Below are 26,692 nucleotides of genomic sequence, written 5' to 3' on the forward strand. Positions count from 1 at the left end.
GCGCTAGTCTGGACGTTCCCCCTGTCGACATCAAAGCCCTTTGTCGGCAGCCCCGGTAAACCTCATTCCACGAGGAATAACGGGGCTGCCGACAAAAGGCTTTGATGTCGACAGGGGGAACGTCCAGACTAGCGCGCAAGCCGACAAACAGCTGATCAGCTGTTTGTCGGCTCAGCGCGGCAGCCATGTAAATGTAAATGAAGCCGCGATCATTTAAATTGCGGCTTCATTTCCCTTTGCCTATGTGTCTAATCTACATGCCTCTGCCGACAGAGGCATGTAGTCTAGACACAGCCTCAGATGTTAGTCTGCAAGTCAATCTCCCACTGTACTGAGTTTTTACAGTTTTCTAATATGGCGTATCCAACAGGTGCTGATGCTCCACTGAGAAAAGAGTATGTGACTCTCAGTGTCTGTGTGTTCACACCTTTCGCACAACTACAACGATGTTTTGTACAAAACATGCTTGAGTAGTATCATTTGAAAATCACCACTGCACTGATCAATAATATCATTGTATGTGACAATGCTGTATGTGAAATTATGGCTACTCATTGATACTATGCTTTAAAGTCTGACAAAAAGCTATTTAAACCAGGCATGCCCCAGAGGAGTAGATAAACAGGTTTTGTCCAGAAATGAAGAAAGAGGGTGACATCTCAAACCAGTGATAGCTAAATTCAATGGGCTATTTATTACATCAGATGTGGCAGCAGGAAGAGATTATTTGTACTATAGCTATCAGCAACAGAGGAGGAACCAGACCCCATGGCTCCTTTACTTTTCATGAACTAATGAACTTTGCTTGAGGCACGTCTAGACTTGCTTTCACTTTAGAAAGAAGATATGCAAATTCGGTGTAAATGTGCTTTTCTTCTGATGGCTTTTTCGAAAGAGGTTCTTTCGAAAAAGAAAGTAGTCTATATGCCATTCTTTCGAGAAAAAACCCTCTTTTGAAAGAACCGTGTAAACCTCATTTTTTTTAGGAAGAAGGTTTCTTTTGAAAAAGGGTTTTTTTCTTGAAAGAACCGCATCTAGACTACTTTCTTTTTCAAAAGAACCTCTTTCGAAAAAGCCATCGGAAGAAGATATGCAGATTCATGCCAAATTTGCATATCTTATTTCGAAAATGAAAGCAAGTCTAGATGTACCCTTGGGGTTAGCTTTAAGAAAAATACATTTCTAGACAATATGAAAAAAGGGAGCGAGGTTATCTTTCACCTTAAGGAAATGACGAAACCAAGGGATTTGATCTCTGTGATAGGACAGTAAAAATATGGAAAGAAGACTGGGTGAGAGAAAGACCTTATTGAACAAAGACTGCTAGCTACGTTTTCACTTTGAGTTGCTTGAAATCTTTATTTTATTAAATTTGGTATCATGTAACCTGGGCTCTTCTGTGCATACATTAGTTTTATTTTTAATCTAAATGAACCAACTGCAGTGCTTGAACTGAAGTGACAGCTAACTCCAATTTAAGTAATGAGCTGCACGTTTGTCGCTTTAAAGGAGCAACAAACCTGACTTCTTTTTGCAGTGTGCCTGGAGAGGGCTGGATGCTTTCCAGAAGCCAGACGGTATTGGGAAATGCAGGTATTGGGGTCACGCTGCAGGTGGAAACCATGACTTGTGGAGACCAAAGAGGAGCAGTTGTGATACAGGTGGGCTGCTGGCGTCAGAGTGCTGACCCAAGGCCACCCGGCACCAGATGCTGGGGAACGGCATGCTCGTCTGCTGGTGCCCAGGACATGAGCCACCACAGCAGAGCATTTAAGGCACTCAGGGTTGCAAGGCAGACATTGACACAACCCCACATTGCCGTGTGAATCCCAAATCAAACAATTTAAGATCTTTGTGTTCACTCACTTCATCTGTCAACTGCTGAATTATAGTCACTGATGTTTACCCAGGTCAGACGACCAGTTCCAGTTGCATGCACCAAATGAGCTCCATTTACACCAGGGGTGGGGAACCTTTTTTGGGTCAGGGGTCATTGGCCCACAGAAAAATCAGTCAAGAGCCGCACACAAGTGAGAAGAGGAGGGAAAAAAAGCCCTCATTGTGGCCCTCGACTGAGAAGGAGAAAGACACTCCCCACATTCCCCTCGCACACCAGACGTCAGGGAGTCAGCGGGGAGCATTGGAACACCAGCGCAGGTTCCCCAAAGGGGGCCAGGTCCAGGCAAGCTGAGGGCTGCATCCAGCCCCCGGGCCAGAGGTTCCACACCCCTGCTTTGCACCATAACTTTGAGCTTCAAGCAGAACTTCAGTGGTGTATAAGCCACAGCTGGCCCTCTGAATTTCATCTTTGTAAAACAGAGGTGACCTTTGTAAATCTTAACTAGTGGTTTTGATTTTATGCCTAGTGGTCAGTTTTTCAGCTATCAATACCAATGGGCAGATTAGTTAATGTGTATTTCACTGTGATAATTACATGACATGCTTTTCTAGTGCTGCAATGTGTTACTATAACAAATGAAAAACACCTGCTAAGCATCTTTTAGCTGAATTCACATGCACAGCAGCATACTAACCAGAGACTGTGGAAAACAACCAGGCCAACATCTAGGAAAGCATCAAACAAATGGTAGGAGAAACCCTCATGAAGAAGCTTGCTTACTTCTCAGGACAGGCACAGCCAATTGATCAAAAGTAATTAAGCCTGGTAAAACTAATTTTTTTGGAGTGCTGTAATCCCTTAGGGTGCATCTATACTACACGCTTATTTCAAAATAAGGTATTCCGGAAGAAATGCTCCAAAATAGCTTATTTCAAAATAGCAGCGTCTACTCTACAGAAAAGCCTCATAAATAGTCCAAGGCAGGCTTCCCTAATGTGGATGTGCTACCTCAACTTAGAGCCCCAGGGAGTAATTAGTTTGAATGGTCCTGAGGAGGAGCTATTTTGAAATAGCAGCAATGGGGAGTCCGCACTACTGCTATTCTGAAATAGCTATTTTGGAATAGGCATTATTCCTCATGGGAGGAAATTTACAAAAGTCGGAATAAGCCATCTGTTATTTTGAATTTATTCTGAAATAATAGAATTGCTGTGTAGACGACTTGCGTTGTTATTTCGGAGTAACAACTGATATTCCGAAATAATGCTGCTGTGTAGATGCACCCTTATTTCGCTTTGCAAGAGGACTGCTGATTTCAGAATACACATTTTATATTCTAGTGAAAAAGGCCTTTCTAGAGAGAAATTTGCTTCTATTTAGCACATATATATTACACTGCTTCCAACTGAACCTGCAGCTGAATAGTTGTTCAATAAGGTCACAATCCGTCAAAGCATTTGTACATACGCTTAATTTTAACCATGTTACTAGTTCACTTTTCTTCAAGGTAAGTGCATTGAGATCTCAATGCCATTTCTGAGGCATCCACACCTGCTTCAATCAATGTAAATGGATGTACATTTATTTACAAAATAAACATTTTAAAACAAAAGATTGGAAGTACAGTGAATGTGCATAGTTTCTATGCAGTTAATGAAGACTTTATAATACCAGGTCATCTGCTTTTTGCTTTCCCTATTAACATAATGAGTAATTTCTAAAGTCAGCCTATGGCATATGCATATTATATCAATATTTTTTTTTCTAATTCCTTAACATAATCTATATGGCAACATAAATAACTATGCCCCAGCTTGACTTAGTGACACCTGGTATATATATATATTCCAAAGCATCTGGAGACTGTGGTGTACTACCCACATCCTTTGACTGAGTAAGCATGTTCAGTTATAGTGAGTGTTAGTCCCAGACATCTCTCAGTATTTATAATGTAACATTCAAGTATATTGTCAGACCAAAAAACTGAATCCAGATGACAATTAATATTTTTTTCTGATTGAAGTGTTATTCATAGTAATAGACGGATGATCTGTATAAACCCTGGCACCGTGCCTTAATTTTTTTTTCTTTCTAAATATTTATAGAAGTATGGGGGGAGAAATATCAAGGTTCCTTATTGAGTAAAAACACACATACCATCCTAGGCCACAACAGTGTTGAATACTATATAGCAAACCAAATTCTAAATATTATGAGTTTTTTTTAAAGGCAACAATTATAGCAGACTTAGCAAATAAGAACAACAAGCAGTTTGTATATACATCACTTCAGTGTAAAAGCTACCATCCAAATGTTTCTAAATTATTATACCTTGACCTAATCTCATCTAAATATTTCTGCTAAATGTTCTGTATCTTGTCAGTGAGAAAAGTGACGAAAATAAGAAATACCTATCCCTCCCCCAAGCTGGATGCTGAAAAGAATACTGTGTTATGAGACATTTTAAATTAAGGTGTAAAGTGCTACTATTCATTATGGCTGATCTGGGAGTTGGGATTTTTTCATGACAACACTATCATGATCATTTGCTGTAATACAATCAAACTGGAGCAAGAGGATATTAGACTTCAGACAGCACTCCTCTGATGTCTCTCATTACTAATGCCCACACACTCCTATTTCACATGGTAAGATTAATATCCTACTTTTTAATTAAATTCACTGGGCAAAATCCTGATCATGTTGAAGTAAAAGTTTTTTTCAGTTTGACATCAGTCTTCAAAACCATTTGCCTATCTTTCCCATCTCTTGTGAAAGAAAGAACAGTAAAAACAGTAATTCAGGAGTGGTATAGTCTAGTGGTTGTCTATGAAGGGGATGTTGGTAATTGGCTTCCATATTTTTGGGGGCAAGAGAGAGGGGGGAAGAGTGGGGATAACATTTCCCCACTGGCAGTCTACAGGTAGATATTGTAATCCTTCCCTTTCAAATATTTAATACTGACTGGGTTGTCATTGGAGCAGGGTTATTCATGTGCACCAGTCAAGAAACTGAAAGTAATTATTTATAAACCAATTTATAGGCATCCAATAGTTAAACATTTCGGCTGTGTCTACACTGGCACCCTTTTCCGTAAAAGGGATGCTAATGAGACACTTCGAAATTGCAAATTCCGCGGGGGATTTAAATATCCCCCGCGGCATTTGCATGAACTTGGCTGCCGCTTTTTTCCGGCTCGGAGTTTTGCCGGAGAAAAGCGCCAGTCTAGACGGGATCTTGCGGAAAATAAGCCCTTTTCCAGAAGATCCCTTATTCCTACTTGAAAGGAAAAGGGCTTATTTTCCACAAGATCCCATCTAGACTGGCGCTTTTCTCCGGCAAAACCCCGAGCCGGAAAAAAGCGGCAGCCATGTTCATGCAAATGCCGCGGGGGATATTTAAGTCCCCCGCGGAATTTGCAATTCCGAAGTGTCTCAGTAGCATCCCTTTTATGGAAAAGGGAGCCAGTGTAGACACAGCCTTCATGTCCATAGGGTCTTCATTTCCTTCACAAAACTAAAAGAGTTAAAATAATAAATGCCTTAATTTTTTTCACACATAATTGTATCACCATTCCACTAATGATCACTCCCTGGATCCATCAGCAATGACAAATTACTGGGTCAGCCAAAAAGAGCATCAGGACCCTGTATCTACTGCATAACATGCCGAGTACATAGTAAATATATCCCACAGCACAGCAGTTGAAAGCAAGCAGTCTACTGCTGCAAGCTCTAGCTTTTCTGCTGATCCTGGAACTCCGGTTAGCACCATGTGTCCTGCTGTTAGGTTATTTCAATGTAAATCTCCACCAGCTTTCAAATACCCCAGAGCTTCCAGAGTGCTTGGATAACTTTGATTTCTAACACCTGCAACAGCACATCATCCTACATCACCACTCAGCTGGAACAAAATCTGAAAAGGCAGTTTCTTTCCCTCCTTGCTCTCTACCAATTTAGTTTAGTGGACCACCCAAGAGTTTTAAATAGCATACCACGTTCTGGTACTACCTAAGCTGAACAATGTCCCTTTGATGAAACATTTTACTGCCTTGCTCCTCAAATAGAACTCCTCTGCTAATTTGAGTTCTTGTTGAATTTCAGGGCCACATTATCAGAGTAGCTTATATCCTGAACTCTTTGATTCAAGTAAAAGAGAATCTCACTTGGTGGTAGAGCCTCATCCACTCTCTGATACCGGCTAACATCCTGACGTACTGAAGGGAGTGACCTCACTGACTGGTGGCCATTGGCTTCGGAACCTAGAATTAAACATAAAAAAGGCATTACGCTATTTTAATAAACCTGGGCTTATCAGTTAATCCTGTCAACTACATGCTCCCTCCCCCCCCCCCTTGCTGCCTCTGTATTGGGGGCGGGGGGCAGAAGAAGCAGGAACCGGCACCCTGGGGACCCAGCTTTAAGCTGACTTGCCACAACACTCGATCTGCCTGCCCTGCAACCCCTGTGCTGCTGCTTCTGATAGAGGCAGCAGAGTGGAGAGTGAGGGGCTAGGTGGGAGCCGATACATGCAGGGAGCCAAAAGCCAGCTCTCTGCACATGCCAGTTCTGCGGACCCACCTTTCCCCCCTTTGCTGCATCCTACAAAAGCAGTAGGAGGTGAGGGGCAGGCAGAAGCCGGTGCTGGGGAGAGCGTTTAAAAGCTGGCTCCCCCCAGCACTGGTCTGCGGTGCTGCCTCTCTGAGCATGGAGTGGCAGGGGGCTCCCCGGGAGTGGGACCAGGAGCACACTGGCTGCTAGCCCCACCTCCAGGGACTATCAAATAGTTGTATAACTGCTAACATTTTGATGCGGTTACACAACTATTCAATTACATGCTACCTAACATCCCTAGTTGCGTGGCCTCTGAATTTAACAGCACCGTAAATATGGATTCTGTCTGTAACTCCAAGTCTCAGAGGGGGGCTCTAAAACAGACTACATGGAGCCGTCATAGAAACTCAAGTCAAATACAGTAACTTCTGTGTTAAGATCTTAAGGCCAAATTCTTTATTGGGGACCACTACTCCAACTTCACTGATATCAGTAGACTTACGCAAATTCACACCACAAGGGAATTTGGCTCTTTGTATCTGGACAATAGGACACTTGACAATACTTTAACGAGGTTCCCAACTAAAATAATTTCCTTTAGTCGTGTAAGCAAAGGGTAAGGGTTGCTCAGAGAGAGGAGGGATATTGGGTTGTATTTATTAGTTTGTTCCCTTAAATAGAAGTTCATAATCATAAGCAAGGAAGAGAGACAATGCCATTTGTCAAACTATCTTATATTACTAAGGGCACTTCATTGAAAAGATATACACATTGTTGCTGAAAAAAGATACCAACCATACTGAAAGTACAGACAACTAGTACCCTCTGGGTGAAATCCTGGCACCACTGGAGTCAATGAGAAAACTTTCATGGACATTAATGGGATTTCACTTTGTGTGTGTGTAGGTGTGAGTGAAGATTCTGAGAGTCTGGGATTATTGTTCCCAAGGATATTTGGTCAGTTTAGTACATTCCTAATCAAATGTTGCTCTTCAGAAGTATTGCATGTACTTGAGATAAGCCTTCTCTGGCAGGGATGATTTATGTAGCAGTATCCAGCATGTGATCAATTCCATCAAAGGTAAGCAATAATCCCAGGTCTCCACAAACATGGTGATGAAGTGCTACCAAGGAACTTCCAAGAGTCCCCACTTCATCACCAGAAAAAGGAAGTGAATGTGTACACAGTAAATGTGACTAAGGACAAGTTATTTATTACATTATCTCCTATGCTGAAGCTAGTTATGACATGCACCTTTTAAATCCTAAATTAGTTTTACATGTAATTGTGGTAAATAGAAAAAAACTATGCAATCTTTTTCCACGGAGCAACATATCTGGGCAGGTCAGAATTTATAAGTGAGAGGGTAATTCTATTTTTTAAAAGAGCTTTTGTCCTTTTTTCATTTTATGATGCACACAGATTTGTTTCCTCCTTTCCCCAAAGTAATAAAGTGCCAGGAGCTCAACTGTTAATTCATTAGTTACTTTTCAGGTTTGTTTTCCACCCTTACCTGTTTTGGTTAGCCATCACAGAAACATGGTATTTCTTTTCTAAAATAGAACACTTGCAATTTTTTTTTATTATGATCTTCAAAATCATAACAAATAGATTACAAATACCATTAAAATAATTTAAAAAAATCAAACTATTTCAAAAACCACCAAAACCAAAACTCTTTTGAAATATTTTGAAATTTTTATGAAGTATTTTTAAACAGTATTTTTTAAAAAGAAGTCCCATTTACTGTAGCTTTTGTCTGTCTACCATAGTAAATACCTCCACTAGCTCCTTCAACCTGCGTAGCTCCCTCCACACAAGCAGCTTGGGCACCTCCAGTTTCTTCATCCTGAGACTGGCTACTTGCAGCTGCAGCCTGCAGACTTCTCCTCCTCTGCCAAATTTCTTCTAAGTCATCTCCATCTTGTAATTCTCCTTCAGCAGGCTGCCCCTCCTCTTGAGTACTGGGTAACCGCACTACAGGTAAAGAGCCTGGAGTGCACACCGATTCCTGTGTTACTGCAACAGGCTCACTTCTGGTCATGTCAGTGGCACAAGCTCCTTCTTCCTCTTCCTGAGAAGAAAAGGCAGGAGTCTCAGAAAACCTGGCACTTTCAAAAGAAGAACATTGAGTTTCAACTGAAGAGAGCCGTGTAGTCACATTTTCATTGCAGGAACTGTCTGCCCCTTCCACATCACTCTCTCCTTCTGGCCTGGTACTGGCCTCACTGACACTTTCTGTGCGAGCAGCATCGCTGTGCTCAGTTTCTGAGGACACCTGGGAAGGTTCAGATCCTTGGTCAATGGATTCTGTTTCACTAATACCTCTTCTGCTAACAACAGCAGAGTCTGAAGCTCCCGTGTTTGCACTGCTAGTAGGCTGCTCTGCTGCCTGATCGGCACACAGCTCACTGCCAGCCTGTTCTACCGACAGAATGTTCTGAAAATCTGGCTGGTCTTCACCTTCTTCTCCTGCTAACTCTGTTGGTGGTAGCCCTTGGAGAATCTCCTGGTGGTCATCAGAGGACTGCAAAGACGTTTCAAAGACCAGTGCTTTCCCATCCTCTGCAGGATCTTGCATTATTGGATTTGATGATGAATAACTTAAAAAATGTCCTTCAACGTTCCTTGTAGCACCATTAAGCATTACTAAGCCACCATTTTCTTCCAACGAAGACTGAAAACCCAGATCTTTATGCAACTCATGCTCCTCTTCATCTGAGTCAATGTGAAGCATAGCATTAAGTCTCGTGTCAGTAGGGAAACTACTCCTTAGTTTTGGGGATGCCCCAAGTGAACGCTCGTTGCAGGCAGAAGTCGCAGGTCTAGGATGACTATTGTGTTCTATTGCATCCAGATAGTCATTCAGTGAGTCCTGGCGACCTCTGGTAGGTGATGACCTTGCAGCGGTTGAAGTTAATTCATCCTGGTCCGTTTCTAGGGTTGTACTAATCCTTAAGGAATGCTTTGGGAATGCATTTCCAACAGACTCCTCGAAGATTGGGCCATTTGAACACACTGGAAGTGTATCATGATGCCCTGCTGGCATGTCCTCATCATCAGAGGGGCTTCCTAAGTCTCCATTTACAGAGTTCACGCCTAGTAAAGTCCCAACTGTTTCTGGTGAAGCATCTGAAATGAAAGATAAAGACTGGGAATGAAACACATTCATGCAGTCAGTCAGTTCATTCTAATATCTCTGCATTTCAAAGCACGAAGAGCCCGGGGTCAGTTGGGGAATCCCTAGCTGATCCCAGGTTCCGGGGAAAAGTCCACGTAGCGCCCAGGATCAGCTGAGGAGTCCCCAGCTGACCCCGTCTGCGCGTGGCATTTCAAAGTGGCAGCATTGCTTCCTCTCTAAAGAGCCTTACTGCCAATGGAAATCTCAAAAATGAGTGATTCTGACTCAGGCTCGTGGGGCTTGTGTTTCAGAGCTAAAAACAGTACTTTAGATATTTAGGTTGGGGCTGGAGGCAGGGCTTGGAAACCCAAGGAGGGAGAAGAGTCACAGGGTACGTCTACACAGCAGCTAGGGATGTAAAATCTTGTTTAATTAGTTAACTGGTTAACTGATTAAATAGGACACATGGGGAGCTGTTCAGCTAGGCTGGGCTGGAGTAGCCCCCCAGCCTACCGTGGCTGGCCTGAAGTGGCCCCCTGCCAGAGTCAGGTGCTGCTCCTGCCTCAAAGCAGACCCTGCAGAAGGCAGGGGCTGCTCCAGCCCCCTCCAATTAACCATTAAGGGTGAGGCTTACTGATTAACCATTAACAGCCCTAACAGCAGCTAGACACTTGTAGCTGGCCCATGTCAACCGACTCAGGCCAGTGTGGCTCGGGCTATGCATTGTTTCATTGCTGTTTAGACTTCCAGGATCAGCCTGGAGCCTGAGCTCAGGAACCCTCTCACATGTTAGCCTGGCTCCAGCCTGAACCAGATGCCTGCACAGCAGTGAAATATCCCCACATCCTGCACCCTTCAAGCTTGAATCAGCTGAAATGATCCAGCCATGGGTGTCTAGTTCCTGTGTAGACATACCCAACAGTCATTTTTACACCTTAGGAATTGAAAAGGGTGTACGAGGTCAAGTTATTGCCCTACGATGAAAATATAAGTTCAACTGACTATAAAAAAGTAGAAAATAAATAGGATAAAATTAGTATTTAGTAGTACAGGCAGTCCCCGAGTTACGCGGATCCGACTTACATTGGATCCGCAGTTATGAACGGGGCTTTTCTCGCCCCGGAGGACAGGAGCGGCGGGACACCCAGATGCACCGCGGTCCGCCGCCCCCATCCTCCGGGGCGAGAAAAGCTGCTCCCCGTCTCCCTGATTTCCAGGGAGACGGGGAGCAAAGCCTCGGAGCACGCCAGCAGTGGGACAGCCGCGGCGCGCCTGGACTGTCCCACTGCCCGCGTGCTCTGTGGCTTTGCTCCGCGTCTCCCAGGTCAGCAGACCAGGGAGACGGAGCAAAGCCATGGAGGACTTGGGCGGTCCCGTCACCCCCGTCTCCATGGGCTGCTGGGGGGGGTGCAGCTAGTGCCCCCCCAGCAGACCAGGCTTTTCTTGCCTACCCCTGGGGTAGAGCAGCTGGGGGCTGCCGGGTTGGTCCCGCAGCGCCGCTCCAGACCAACCCGGCAGCACCCCAGCTGCTCTGCCCCAGGCGTCCTGATTCAGCCGCTGCTGGTCAGTTTCAGTAGCGGCTGAATCAGGACACCTGGGGAAGAGCAGCTGGGGTGCTGCTGGGTTGCTCCAGTAGCGCCGAGGAGCCGCGCTACTGGAGCAACCCAGCAGCACCCCAGCTGCTCTGCCCCAGGCGTCCCCAAGTCAGCCGCTGCTGAAACTGACCAGCGGCTGACTACAGGAAGCCCCAGGCAGAGTTGCTCTGCCCCAGGCTTCCTGGAATCAGCCGCTGATCAGTTTCAGCAGCAGCTGACTTGGGGACACCTGGGTTTCTTAAGTTGAATCTGTATGTAAGTCAGAACTGGCGTCCAGATTTAGCCGCGGTTGAAACTGATCAGTTTCAGCAGCGGCTGACGCCAGTTCCGACTTACATACAGATTCAACTTAAGAACAAACCTACAGTCCCTATCTTGTACGTAACCCGGGGACTGCCTGTACAGGTTGAACCTCTAATCCAGCACTCCATAGTCTGGCAACAGCTGTAGTCCAGCATGATTTTATTTAGCCAGATGTCCATTTATTATGGGTGTGGCAGGTTTTCCACTGTCTCAAAAAGTTTGTTTACAGCCAGCAGTCCTGGCTCTCAGTGTTCTGTGCTATCTACTTTATCCATAACTGTCTACTAACAGCTCAGTAAGCAGCAGAAGTGTTGGTAATGCTTCTAGACAATATTGACCTCCTGTGGTGCAGCAAGTTCTCTGCTTTGGCACTGGTCAGATCCTGAGGGTGCCAGACCAGAGAGGCTCAACCTGAAATAATAATCTCAAAAGTAGTATTTGAAATGCTCGGTCCATCAGTTTCATGCAAAGCTTTTCTATAGTACAGTTATTATCCACAACAGAATAAGTATTTGTAACAAATAGTCATACTACATAATGATTTTCTCTACACACTCATTTGTGTGCACAGGTTTTAAATCTCACCTTCATGAATGGAAGATGTAATCTCAACTTTGAACTGGAGATACCCACTTACGTGGTCAGCTGGGAGCCTTCTGCCAAGGTTATAGCTGAGAACCTGGTCTCTGCAGAGAAGAAAAAAAATACTGTTCTCTAGACTTTTTACTATTCCTTTAATTTTCAAATTTTTTAGATCACCGGTTCCTGTCAGAGAAATGTAGCATAATAAGAAGTAATAGGGAATCATGAATTAATAAAAGTGAGCATCACATAAGCTTATGTAACAGAGCATGCAAACTATACACTTTCTGAAAGACAATTAATTACCACACAAAGCAATGTAGAAATGTAGCATACCCATAAACTAAGCTTTTGTCGAAACATAAATTGTGCATTGGCAACTTTCATCAATCAATCTGCTTTTAAATTTAAAAATAATGAAAACCACAAAAGTGTGCACTTTAAGACGATAAAACCTTTTCATTTTTGGAATCATTCTGCCCTCTGGTGGTTTTTACTTCACAAAAATATTTTTAATTATCTGAACAAGATACTTGATCATTTTTATTTTCAGGTTCCAATTCAACAAAGCACCTATGCATTATGGATGTGAACGTTTAACCGATTACCCAGTAAGTTTCACCCAGTTAAGGTTGAGGGCCTGCCATGGACAGGCACCTGGGTGCCTCGCAAACACCACTGCCTGTGGTGAGGGTGCTGGGAAGGCCCCTCTGCCCACTATACCCTTTAATCAGTTAACCAGTTAAGTAATGTGTTTAACTGGTTAATCAAACGGGATTTTACATCCCTATTGTGCATACACTTAACTTTAAGCATGTGTTTAAATCTATTCCTGTTCAGCAAAACTCTTCTGCAGGGACTTAAATTTAAACATGTGCTTAAACCTTAATAACTTCAGTAACACTTAAATATGTGCTTATGTGCTTCCTCAGATAAGGTTTTAGGATGAGAGTCTGAAGAACATAAGAGTTCTTTGGCCATTCCTCTCCCATGTAATTTAGACAGCTGTGGGGACCTTGTCTACATGGGTAAGTTTTCCCATTTATTCCAGTCTAGTTATACTGGTGTAACCCTCCATTTGGGAATACTTACTCCAATATGAGCATCAGCGCGGGATCCCTGATGTGAGGGGAGGGGCCAAGCCTCGGGGGCAAGATCAAGGCAAGCCAGGGGATGCATCCAGCCCCCGGGCTGTAGATTCCCCATCTCTGGCTTAAATTACAGAAGTCTTTCCTGGCTACCCTATGGGTCACAGCGCCAACTGCAATCGCCACACCACTGCATCCTGCAGCCCTGTCACACATGACATTGGGAGAATCCTCCATTTAAGTCCTCTTTGCCAGGACATGGGAGGGGATCCTCATAAGATAGTCTTTTGGCTATTTTTCACAACTCCTGTGCTGTCAATCCTCCTCCAGATAGAAACAGCTTTTAGAGCTTCTTTATGCGACTGTAGCCATTTTACGCAGCATAAATGAGTCAGATTTGGGGAGGAAGGGATTGAAGATCACACCCTTACTGCCTATATAAGGATAGGCCATGATATTAACATCTGCTTGGTATTCACATAAAAAAGCATAGTTAGGATTGACTACATTTCATATTTTCAATTGACTACATTTCATATTTTCATATTGTAATATGTGCTCCTCGGGCCAAATGAAGTTTTGCTCCACATAGCAACTACAGTTTACATTTATTTTGTGAATGAAAATAAATCCTATTTATTCAGTTAATTACATCTGGAAGGAAATTAAATCTGAGTGGATGATCAATGCAAGAATCTCTTTAAACAGCATTACATTACACCCTAATTTTGTAAATTTGATTTACCATTGTTTTCCTCTGGCTTTTCAGTGGTGTAATCTATTGGAGTCATTTAGTGGTGAATCAGGATCTGCAATGCTTAAACTGGAGAACAGCCAAATTGCTTCATCCACAGTTCATAACAGGAAAAAGCCACAATGGGAAGTAAGTACCTTCTCAATAAATCAATCTAGCTCAGTAGCTAGATCACAAGAGGTGGTACCAGTGGCTATATCACAAATTATCCAGTTAGTGACAAAATACACATCTATAATAGCAGTATAATACGGTCTTTGAAATCAGAGTAAGTTCCACTGGTGCAAATTATGGCTTTTCTTGGCTACAGGAAAGGTTTGCATGTGTGCATTTGCACAAGTAGCTGAAGTTGGGGCTAATTCTGAGAGTAGACAGAACATAAATTAAGTTAATTTAGAGAATGACAGCTTCAAGACTTCATCTTGTATGATGCTTATTCAACATTCACTTTCCTCAAAAGTAGCCAGAACTCAGATACAAACTTCAATAATGAATAATTACAAAATCTTTCAGATCTGAACTTTCAAAATGGACATTTATTCAGAAGATATAATTGTTATTTATATTCAGTTATAACATCCAGTATATGTATAAATTAGAATGTAGAGGCACTGTACTCTTCTGTTTTAATAAAGATAGAGCTGTGCAGAAAACATATGGATAGCAGATTGTACAATTCTGTATTTATGAGAGAAAATACGATATGAAATCCAGTAACTAATTAAGTTCTGGGCATGAAGCCTTCAGCACTTAGGAAACTTCCAGCTAGTGCAGAACACTGCCACACATCTCCTCCATTACACAGTAACTACTGGGAACATATCAAACCTCTAATCCACTACCTGAACTGGCTCTCCATAGCATATCAAATCAAGTTCAAGGTCTCAATCCTTACCTTCAAAAAGCTCCAAAGGCTGGGCCCAAAGTTACCAAAAAGCTTCAGAAGAAAGACTCTGGCTAACAACTTTGTCCTTTGGCACAATGGAACTCTCAACAATAAGGGAATGTCTACACTGCAATGCAGTTATTTCGAAATAGTGTAGTCAAGATACCGTCAAGCTGTAGGATTTTTTACTCATACTCCTGTAACCCTCATCGTACGAGGAGTAAGGGAAGTTGGAGAAAGAGTGCTCTATTTGGGTATGTCTACACTGCATTCCTCTTTCGAGAGAGGAATGCAAATGCAGTTGAGCAAAATTGCAAATGAAGTGCAGATTTGAATTTCCGGTGCTTCATTTGCATAATCACATCCAGGCGCTATTTCGAAATACCCTATTTCGAAAAAAGACACGCTGTCCAGATGCGGTTATTTTGAAAGGAAACACCTCTTTCAAAATTACCCTTAAACCTCATTTTATAAGGAAATGAAGTGATGACCACAATATACAAACACTATGAGATAAAAATATATAAACCTACAGTGAAAAAACATAAACCTTCTGGACTTGAATTCATGCCATTTTTCTAAAGTTTTAATGTTAACTAACCTAGATACAAAATGATTACCTGTCCTTGAAGTCATCATGCTTATAAAAGAGATTACACTTTAGCTTGTCCAAAAAGAAAGACTGGTTTTGGCTTCTTACTTTATCATAATTTTGTGTACTTTACAGTTATATTGTCTATACTTTTCTTTCAATCATTTTGTTTTATTTACCCGTTATGTTGTTGTAACCTAGACTGTAAACTCACAGGAGACGGGGCTATGTGTCTGTCTTCTGCCTACCCAACTGGCCCTTGATCACTAACCAGTACTCCTAAGCACTACTGCTGTCTACATGTTTTGTTAGTCTATACAGTGCTACCAGACCATTTGCTGTTTTTTGTTTATCCTGTACAGACTAACTCGGCTACTCTCTGAAGCCCATAAAAACAACAGTAATTACTTGTCCTGAGAGGGCCAAAGAGTTTTCAAGACTGTTTTAATGCTGTTCTAATGCTAACACGCCACCAAATTGAATCCATATTCTGCTCATGCACTTAATATAAAAACCTTCTTTCTCAGAATGATTTAAGATATTGTATATACAATTGGTATATGCAGGCTGAAAATGTCTTCCAGAATTTGCTTGCAAAATATACAGAAGAGAAATTCCATGCATATAGATAGGCAGATCAAAATCAAATAGTCCCCAAACTTGACATAATGCACTTCTAGAGAACTAAAACATTCTCAGCATCAATATGAAACTGAACAAATTAAGCAATATTCTAACAGTTGTCTCAGAATCATTGTATACTTCTAGTGTCAAGCACTATACAAATGTATTCAAATAAGTCTCTTATTCTGATTTATCATAATTTACTTAAATTGAGCTATGAATAAAATTATTGCAATAAAACAAATATAAGTATTAAAATTTAGAAACTAAATAATAAACAAACAATGTGTTTTTAAAATACACCACTTCTTACAAAAGTCAGTTCATATATGAACCTGGGCTACTCGTAATATTATAATAAAGTGTATGGACAGACTCTTTTAAAACAAAATTACTCCACAGAAGGCTCCATCAATGTTTTAATGGTCTACATTTTTTTCAAAAAACTTACCCAAGTAAATACCACCTGGAAGCTACATCTAGAATCTTTCAAAAAAGCCTCTTTCAAAAGAGAACATCTAGACTACAAGCAGATTTTTCGAAAAAAGGCGTTATTCTGTGTAAAATGAGGTTTACTGCAAAAAAAACTGCCGCCTTCTTTCGATTTACTTTCGAAAGAATGCGGCTGCAGTCTAGAAACAGGTGAAGTTTTTTTGAAAAAGGCGACTTTTTTAAAAAGAAAACCTGTAGTCTAGACACAGGCAGAAAGACTTAAAAATTAAAACTTTTTTTCAAACTGAATTTGCCTTTCTTCATTTGTACAACTTTGTATTTTGGTGGTAATATCTATGAAAAATAGGAAAATTAATCTTACCTTACCCCAAAATTTCCTTTCTTCTAGAGGAAAAGTCAACAGATCCAGTACAACTGGGTCTTGTTCCTGCTTGTAGCTTCTTGGGGTAAGTAATCAGACTTGTCAATCAGGGAAGCTTGGAGTGGCTACACTCCCAAAGACCTAGTCAGCTACTCACTCCAAGATATTTCCAAAGCTATTTAGTAGAGCTATGTCCTTGAAAGTTTAATTCATATATTAATAAAAAAATCATACACATATTACATGCTGCAGCGCACCATAAAAATTCACCCGAAATATACTATGTCCACAAAGTGAAAATTCCACTCCAATGAATCCATATTGTGCCCATAAAGAAAATGGAAGAGAGCCAGATCCTTTAAGCCTTTCCCAGAATTACAATCCTTGTGCTGGGTGGGTTGGATCTGTGGATTTTTCTGCTAGAAGAAAAATAATTTTTGGATAAAGTAAGAAATGTTCCTAGTCTTCATAGGGAAAGTCTGCTGATCCATTACAACGGAATGGCCAAAAGAAGTATATCACAAGGAGGAAAAACAGAGAATGAATAAGCAGAGAGAACTCTCACTGGTTTTTTAAATGTATTCGTTCCAGGATGAACATATAATGCAGACCCCGTCATCCAATGGGAGAAGTTAAAGTGGCCTTTAAAACTCTAGATTTGCAAAACTCAGTGAAGGTATGAAAAAAATATGATCAGGTAGCCAATGTACATCTGTATTTGTATGTTGAATATGAATCTTCAGGTTAGGAGAATTCCAAGGCTCTGAATGAATGAGCTTTTTTCACCCACCTTGTCATTTTGCATTGAGGTAATCCATTCAGGCCTACAATTTACCATCATCTGATACATAGCGACCAAGCCCTTGAAGATACCCTATTTGTAAAATACTTTCTCAAGGCTAAAAGAGAAGTGCATAATAAACATATTGCAGTCACCAATCAGGGATGGTCTAGTCAGTACTTGGTCCTGCCATGAGGGCAGGAAACTGGACTCGATGACATCTTGGGGTCACCCCTCCAGTCCTAGTATTTATGATTCTGTATCTGAATATCTTATTTTAACTGATCCATCTCTCACATTGTGTACTTAGTTAGATTTATTTTTAATCTTGAGTGCAGAATTTTGTCCTTGGGAGCAGAGGTGGCATAACTAAGTGGTGTTTGCCATTTGAATAAGATTTGAGATCCAGAACATCCCTTGACAATGCAGAGCCAATTCCCAATCACTCTGCCTTTTTTTGGTTGTCCCAGAGTATGTTATGACTCCCGCCCCAAAAAAAGCAAGCTTTTGTGCCATGAAAAAATTAAACAATTGTAGCTATGGCCTATTAATTTCTTCACCTAGAACACTTAAATTTCTTTGCTGGGTTCTGGACATAGATAGGTCCACTGACAAACATGTGACTAAGGTTGTTTCTCCCCCAAAGACTCTTGGTTGTAGACTTCACTCCCTTGTATTTTTCCTTTTGCTTTCTTAAATAATGCTAATGCTCCTCTTGGGGGCTATGTCAACATTGGCGGGTTCTTGCGCCAAAAATATGCAAATGAGGCTAAGCGTGGAATATCGCCAAGCCCCATTTGCATACCTAATAAGCTGCCATTTTTGTGGAAGAGGCTCTTGCGCCAGAAGGAGCATCTTCACTGCCCCTTCTTGTGCAAGAAAAACCCTCTTGCGCAATGCCATTATTCCTGAAAATAATCAGCGTAGCGGCATTGTGCAAGAGGGTTTTTCTTGCGCAAGAAGGGGCAGTGTAGACAGCTCCTTCTGGCGCAAGAGCCTCTTCTGCAAAAATGGTGGCTCATTAGGTATGCAAATGAGGCTCGGTGATATTCCACGCTTAGCCTCATTTGCATATTTCTGGCGCAAGAACCTGCTAGTGTACACATAGCCTATGTGAGGTGCTTGAGTATACAGCAGATTTCTTTTTGTCTTGTTTTTTATATATGCACTCAGGAACAGAGATTAGTCACAGTGAAGATCTGGTACCATTTTGTTGTTAAAAGCCATGCTGAAGTGCTATAAGACACCACCAGAACCTCTTGGCTGATCAGGCCTAGAATGATACCTCTTAGAACCTGAATGCTCTGAGCTTGATCCTGCTGACACCATGTTAGAGGTTTCATCTTTCATTATCCTTGGATGAAATGGTTCCCAAACTCTTGAAGCTGGCATATTTTTTTCCCCACCAGTCTTTTCTGACTGCAACAAGCTATGATCTTCCAAGTACCCCTTGGCACTGGGGCAAGGGAGGACAGGAAACATGTAACAATATTACATACTCAAGAAATCTGGAAATTTATGGAGAAAACAACCCACACGGAGTCTCTCTCTCACTAGATTGGTGTTGCTAGAGACCATCATTCTTATCCACGATATCAGAACCATGATCAATGTTACTCATGAAGAATGTGATTGTGCCTTCTGAGCACTGGCTTCTGAATCCTAATAGAAATAAATGCTTGTGGAAGCTGACATGACTATTACCAGAAATAATGCTGACTTCATGACATCATCTGGATGTTGTTGATATTGCCATAAAACATGTGACAACATGCATATGGTTGCTCTGTATGCCTTTTCCAGAAATAATACTTGGATGGACAGAAAACATTTTGTGTATACAGGAACCCTTTCTGCTCAAGGAAAAGTAATGTTTTAACTTGCATTTTGGAAAAACACCCTAAAAAAGACAGGTAGGCCCAGAAATAAAAAGGTATAGTTAGTAACTTTTTCTGTTGCATGTCTATAGATATCTCTTCTGGAAGGCTTGCATAATGATATGTAAATAGGTAGTCAGCTCAATTAATGATGGACATTGATGCTTTGGTAGAACTTATGGTCTCCATCCTGAACTAATCTATGGTTTTCAGAGAAAATCCATTCTAGAACTTCCAGTTGAGCCTTCCTCTGTTTGGAATTTGGACACTAGAAGGATGATGGAGTAGAAGTCTAAGTTTCCTTGTTCCCTGTTAGAGAAATGTTGACGTAGATGAATACTGCAGCCTTCATATTTCGGCATTTCAATTGGTTAAAAGAAGATGATGATACAAATCTTGGTTTAGAAGTTAACTTCAAGGTCCAGCTGCCAAGTGTACCATGATTTATGCCCCTTCTCAGCATAGGACAAAGGGAGAGTGTCCTCTATCGCCTAATAGAATATCATTGAAGAGGGAATCTGGAAGGAGACCCACATCTGCTGCTGCGCTACTGAAGTAAGTAGAGCCCCGCATATCCACAGATCCATGGATGTGAATATCTGTGGCTCATTTTTGCGGATCTGAATGTGGATACAAATTTTGTACCTAGAGCCCTGCAAATCCATGTATATCTGCAAGTGTCCGTATTCACAAAGATGGATGTGGATATCCACAGATCAGTTTTGCAGATGCACATACCGATTTTGCATCCACACAGGGCTCAAGAAATAAGTGTAAGATTTGCAAGGATTTGTTTTTTTTCAGTTGATACCTAAGTAGGCTCCTTGAAATTTATAGATGAACCCTGTACCTCTGTGTGACTCAAGGGCACATGGCACAGCCCTGGCTCCTACTGTAAATCAGGCAGTTTTATACAAGCTGCTACATGGCACCTTGGTGGACTGATTTTAATCAGCAAGCAGGACTACTTAATTTAAATAATGGTTTTATGTTTTGAATCCTAATTTAGTGATTTTCCTAAAGAAAGGTCGATCCTCATTGGTAACCATTAAAACATGCTGATCTGCAACTAAAGATACCCTTTACATTACATTTGGTGCCTTTTTTTTATTAACCTGGAGGATACACTATATCCACATTTATTTAAGCTCTTCTGTCGCTTAACTCATATTTATTCAGATTCTTAACTTTCACATTTTTGTTATGATTAAAAAATGGTGAATGATGCACTATTTACTAAATGTTTTGTATTTACTTCTGATTTGTGTCAAGCTCTGTAGGAATGGAAATGCAAATTCAATTAAAATGCACAAAAGGCATGCACATTTTTTAAATAACATTAACTTAAAATGTTGGGTACAAAAGAACAAAAACATTTTAAATGCAAAACACATTTTGATAAACTAACATTTATTAAACAAAGGAAGAATTCTCTATAGTTAAGGAATTAAACTAATTATGGCCTCACAGGGTCCTTCAATATTTTATCACTGAGTAGAACTCATTCTCTCACATCTACTTTTTGAAACTGCTTTTTCAATTCCCAATTGGCTTCTTGACTGTGAATGAACTCATCATTGAGCTGAACTAGCTGAATAAACTGAAATGAAAAAAATAATATCTCTGCTTCTGCAGAAGAGGCTACCCTGCTATCCAAAGCCTGCTTATCACTTCAACAACACTGTTCTCAATGCATAGCAAGCGACTTCCCCATTTCACTTGTTTGACTTTCTTTAAAGGATGGTGGCAAACATGTACTACTTTACATTATTTTTTGTATTTAAATTCTTTTAATACATTATGTTGTCCTAAACTTACAATAAGTTGTCAATTTCAAATAGTTTTAAATAAATCTATACAGGTATTTAATAAATCTATATTTAAATAAGAAAATTGGACAATTTTTAAAAAATCTCTGATTCTTTTAAGCATCTATTTTTTTACACCCTGCTGAATCCCATATTAGGCCTACCATGCTAAACAACAGCAGCCCTTTGTTTCACTGAATCCCCTAATGAGACAAGCAGAGCTACACAATAGCTGCATGACATTGTTCTCTGTCTCTATGGATTCCTCAGTGTCTGGCAGACTTCCAGAAAGGCCGGGTTACACCTTAAATTAGTAAAAAATTAAGTGGTGGTCCAATAGCCTCTTACCGCCTGTTTGTTCTTCCATTTGTGGGCTGTTCTCACTCTCTCAGCTCTGCAGGACTGGATGTATTAGGACTGGTTGATTCACAGTGAGCTGGTCCCATCAGCCCCTCAAATGTGGCATGTCCAACATACTACACAAGCAGAGTTCAAGTAGCCAGGCAGCTGTGGCACAGCCAACCATAATAGGATCTGATTAACCCAGGCACTTTTGCAGCCTTTGCTGCCAACTTCCCTATTCCTCTTATTGCCTGTGAGGTGTTCCTTCAGAATGGTCCGCCTAGACAAGTTACACAGGAAGCACCTGTAGGCAGCAATCTCAGTATATAATAGGAGTTTCCAGCAGCAGTGTTACAGAGCCCTCCTCACTACTCCTGAGGCCAAATAGTAGCCCAGTAACGCTCAAAATACTTTTTGGTTTTGTTTTCTTGTTGCTCTGAGCATGTCAGAGCATACCGGAGGCATGTCAAACTAGCTATCTGGCTGGGTCTCCATAGGCATGGCACTCCCAGCCTGCCTGATTGACAAGTCTGGATAAAGTCTCAAGAAGCTGTAAGCAGGAGCAAGACCTATTGTACTGGATCTGTAAACTTTCTCTGTAAACTTGTTCACATCCTGGTTGTCATGAAAGAGCTTGAGGTTACTCTCGCGCCTTTTCACTTTTTGTTTCTGCTTCTTAGGGCCTGAACCAGAACCTCTCTTGAAGTCGGCAGAACAATTTTCCTTGACTTCAGTGGACTTTGGATAAGGCCCTAAAAGAAGAGTAACATGTTTGACAAAGTTCAACTCCTACCATTATTTTCAGAAGCATGAATATTAAGAGAAGTATTATTTACTATATTGTCTATTTCTGGTACTACTAAATGCATTATATGAATTTTAAATATCATGATAAAGTATGTACTGGATTATTTCCTAATTTATATTTTAATTTCTTTACATACTATTCACCGACAGACCCACTCTCAACCTACAGCCATCTTCCTCCTGACCCACAATGCCAGGTCCTGGATCTCTAGCTCTACTCTAGATCTCTTACTTTCGTCCTTCCCTCCTTGCCCAACTATACAATTTCAACGCCTGTTCAACCACCAAGTACGACTAGACTGTTTCAATCCCCACCAATGGTCACTTTCATTCAGGGGCGGATATACAGCAGGGTGAACGGGGCGGCCACCCCGGGCCCCGCGCGTCAGAAAGCCCCGCGCATGCGCCGTGGCGCCGCCGCGCATGTGCATGGCATCACTGCGCATGCGCCGTGGCAAAGAGGGGCCCTGCGGAATTCTGCTGCCTGGGGCCCCGCAGAATGGTCATCTGCCCCTGCTTTCATTATCTGCAAACTTGTCTTTAAAAAAAATAAAAAAAAAAAAAAAGCACAGAGAGCTAAGAAAATTCACAGTTTTTAAAAGTACAATATATTAATTTTAGGGCCCATCAAACTTGCATTCATAGTACTAGTCAATTTCAGTTTTGTGGTTTTCCCAATACTCAGAACAAGGACCAGTTATAATCCTTTCATTTCTATCCAATTACTTAAACCATTGTGAAATCTTTCTTACTATAAGCAAATAATTAAGAAATGTTTGAACGAGAGAAAAGAAACAAGACAATAAAATCTGTTTGTTCTAAGTTGAATCACTACTGTATATTGCTGTAAGTAGCTATGCCTTACTTCTTGATTTTTTAGCAACAAATTAATTTTTCTTTGCCTCAAAAACTTTTAAAAATAAGTTATAACAAATGAGCACAGGTGCTTACACACACATCCATTTAAAATAGACTAAGAAATGCAAGCATACTCTTATCAGAGGTTGTAAGGCAACAGAGAGATGAACTTTCTGTTTTGGTAAATCACAGTGAGTATACAATTAATTAGCCTGAAAAAGTTGGCTCTGCTCCAATATAGCAGATGCTGATTTGATCTTCACAACTGATGATCTGAAAAAGAGGGTTATGCCCATGAAAGATCACGATACCATCTACATGTTTTGTTAGTCTTTAAGGTGTTACTAGACTATTTGTTGTAAAATAATCAATTATTTTTACCCTATTGCATGTCTCTCCAATAGTCTCTGGACTGGGATGGTTAACTTTCCAAGAAAGCGCTTGATGATAGGACGACTCTTGGCAAATTTGTCTTTAATTTCAATTTCCAAGACATCTGTGAGAAGTGCAACAAAAGAGTATTTCTGAAAGAAAGAAAGAAAGAAAGAAAGAAAGAAAGAAAGAAAGAAAGAAAGAAAGAAAGAAAGAAAGAAAGAAAGAAAGAAAGAAAGAAAGAAAGAAAGAAAGAAAGAAAGAAAGAAAGAAAGAAAGAAAGAAAGAAAGAAAGAAAGAACACATTCAGTAGTGTATTGGTACATCATTCTTCAACATATGTGTACATTTACACACAAACCTATTTGTGACAAGCAACCCAAAGCAATGATTATTTATGTTGATAGCACAGGCATCAGATAGCCTCAGGTAGCAGCCACACAAAGTAAGTCCTGACCAGCTGCCCTGCCAGATCTGGTTCTGGCCAGCCGTAAATGCAATTCAGCATCCACTGAGTGTGGACGCGTTATTTCAAGACAGCAAAACGCTATTTCGAAATGCATTTTGTGTGTAGACACGTTATTACGAAATAAGCTATTTCAAATTAACTATTTTGAAATAGCTTATTTTGAAATAACGCTGTATGTAGACATACCCTTACTCTATAAAGTGCCACCGGACTTTTCATTGTTTATGCAGATATAGTATGTGCTCCCATGAACACTGCACAACACATTATCACTTTAGTACAGGGGCCCCACGACTTGCGACGCAATTGGATCCTGGAGAAGCGTCGCAAGTTGGGGGCATCGTAACCCAAATCCTCATTTACGATAGGAGCCGTGCGCCATCGTAAATGTGGGCCGAGGATATAAGTTAGGGGTTTTGGGCCCCTTCCACACTTACAAAAATGGTTGTAAGTGCGGGGGGTTAGAACTCGGGTGGTCGCAACTCGGGGGCCTCCTGTAATCAGTTGCAAAAATAAGAGAGCCCAGAAAAAAGGAGAAAACAGAAGAGAAGGTTTCTGGGGTTTTTACATGCTTTAGAAAGAGAGACCAAAATTAAAACACTTGCTTCTAAGTTTAATTGTGGGGAAAATCTGCAGGACTGTGAATGACGTCAGATATCACTGTGGAAGTGCCCTTTATTTATCCACAGAACAACTAGACCATGTGTAGTGGCAGTGTTAACAGTGATCCTACATTGTCCTGCTTTATTTGTCCACGTTCTTTGTTAAGATTCCCATACCCACTCTGTCCTTGACTTCTGTGTCGAGTCTGTGAATTCACATACCCCATGTATTGTGGGCACGTGCATTCTAGAATGTTGTTGTTGAGACAGTCCATCAATTAATTTGACAAAAACAAATAGAAAACCATGAAACTGACATTAAAAGGGTGGTAATTAAGATGTATTCATTTTAATATTATTTCCAGTTGAGCATTTCTTTTCAAAATGCACTTTTGCCACAAAGCACTCAACTGCTTATGACACGGTATCATTTAAGTGTCCATTCTCACACCAAAACAGCTTTCCCTGGGGCAACAAGTCTAAAAAGTTGGCTTTTGTCAAGCTATCTGTTTTTCTTGCTAGACGATGCTATAATTTCCCCCTTAACTCTTTGTTCTATAAGAGCTACATATAATAATTTAAAGATCAGCCCCTTTGCCTTAGGACACATGTCTCTGAATTACATAAGAACATAAGAACGGCCATACTGGATCAGACCAAAGGTCCATCTAGCCCAGTAGCCTGCCTGCCGACAGTGACCAACACCAGGTGCCCCAGAGAGGGTGGACCGAAGACAATAATCAAGCGATTTGTCTCCTGCCATCCCTCTCCAGTCTCTGACAAACAGAGGCCAAGGAAACCATTTTATCCCCTGGCTAATAGCCTTTTATGGACCTAACCTCCATGAAATTATCTAGCTTCTCTTTAAACTCTATTACAGTCCTAGCCTTCACAGCCTCCTCTGGCAAGGAGTTCCACAGGTTGACTACATGCTGTGTGAAGAAGAACTTTCCTTTATTAGTTTTAAACCTGCTACCCATTAATTTCATTTGGTGTCCTCTAGTTCTTCTATTATGGGAACTAATAAATAACTTTTCTTTATCGGCCCTCTCCACACCACTCATGATTTTATAGACCTCTATCATATCCCCCCTCAGTCTCCTCTTTTCTAAACTGAAAAGTCCCAATCGCTTTAACCTCTCCTCATATGGGACCTGTTCCAAACCCCTAATCATTTTAGCTGCCCTTTTCTGAACCCTTTCCAAGGCCAAAATATCTTTTTTGAGGTGAGGAGACCACATCTGTACACAGTATTCAAGAATTAGGCAGTTGCTATGAGAGAGAGAACAATTCCTCAATCAACATTAGTCGAAATCATTGCCCAGACCAAGCCTGGGCATGAATGTTGACTTTCTCTGCTTTTCTCTCACAACATATAATCCATTCTAATTAATTTATTACAACAATTTCAAGGAATTCACGGGGCTATTAAACAATTCCAAAACTTAGTATCAGAGGAGGGACTGAGAAGCTCACAGCATACAGTTCAAACACGTTACAGTAGACAACTGTACCTATTCAACAACAGGGATCCTATAATTACCTCAATTTCCAAGTCAATTTAAATAATCAGTTCATAACCTCAGATGGAAAGAACCAATATGTAAAAGAAGGAAACAATACACAAGTGAATTATTGCATCAGCCATGTGAAGCAGCTCTTAAAAGGCATACATTACCTCTCTGTGCCAAACAGGATTAGTTGTGTTACTGATGATAGTTGACCTTCTTTCCTGACCATGATGGGCAAATGTAGGAAATGTGCTTTTCTTTCCAGGCTGAATAGACATCTTTAGGTAAGGATCAGGATTGAAGAACATCCCTTTTTTTAGTCCAACTGCCCTAATATCTTAAAAGAAAGGAGGAAAAGGAACAAAGAGATTGAAACAAGTTCACAAATTATGTCATCCTAAAATATTACTTCAGAATTCAGTTTACCATAAACCATTCAAAAAGTAACACAAAATTACTCATATTATGATTAATTAGATACTGAATGGAGATTGCCTATGTCAGGAATTCAC

The 26,692-nt window shown here is 40.9% G+C and overlaps 1 protein-coding gene across 7 annotated transcripts in view; it reads right to left on the reverse strand.

Annotated features, from left to right (window-relative positions):
- The window catches only part of HECW2 (HECT, C2 and WW domain containing E3 ubiquitin protein ligase 2), a 263,367-nt gene that overhangs the window by 80,047 nt on the left and 156,628 nt on the right, over positions 1–26,692 (reverse strand). For 5 of the 7 annotated variants that reach the window (XM_075934227.2, XM_006117907.5, XM_089779881.1 and 2 more), the window contains 5 exons: positions 26,348–26,517; positions 23,608–23,750; positions 11,999–12,099; positions 8,174–9,526; positions 6,006–6,101 (listed from right to left, as the gene is read on the reverse strand). In XM_075934227.2, coding sequence (XP_075790342.2) covers positions 6,006–6,101; positions 8,174–9,526; positions 11,999–12,099; positions 23,608–23,750; positions 26,348–26,517 — 1,863 coding nt within the window. Of the gene's footprint in view, positions 1–6,005; positions 6,102–8,173; positions 9,527–11,998; positions 12,100–16,753; positions 18,300–21,567; positions 22,268–23,607; positions 23,751–26,347; positions 26,518–26,692 lie in introns of those variants that run through there. The other 2 variants (XM_075934231.2, XM_075934230.2) reach the window with 2 other exon arrangements.

The sequence above is a fragment of the Pelodiscus sinensis genome, chromosome 7 (assembly GCF_052426305.1).
Source record: "Pelodiscus sinensis isolate ZL-2025 chromosome 7, ASM5242630v1, whole genome shotgun sequence".
Lineage (NCBI taxonomy): Eukaryota > Metazoa > Chordata > Testudines > Trionychidae > Pelodiscus > Pelodiscus sinensis.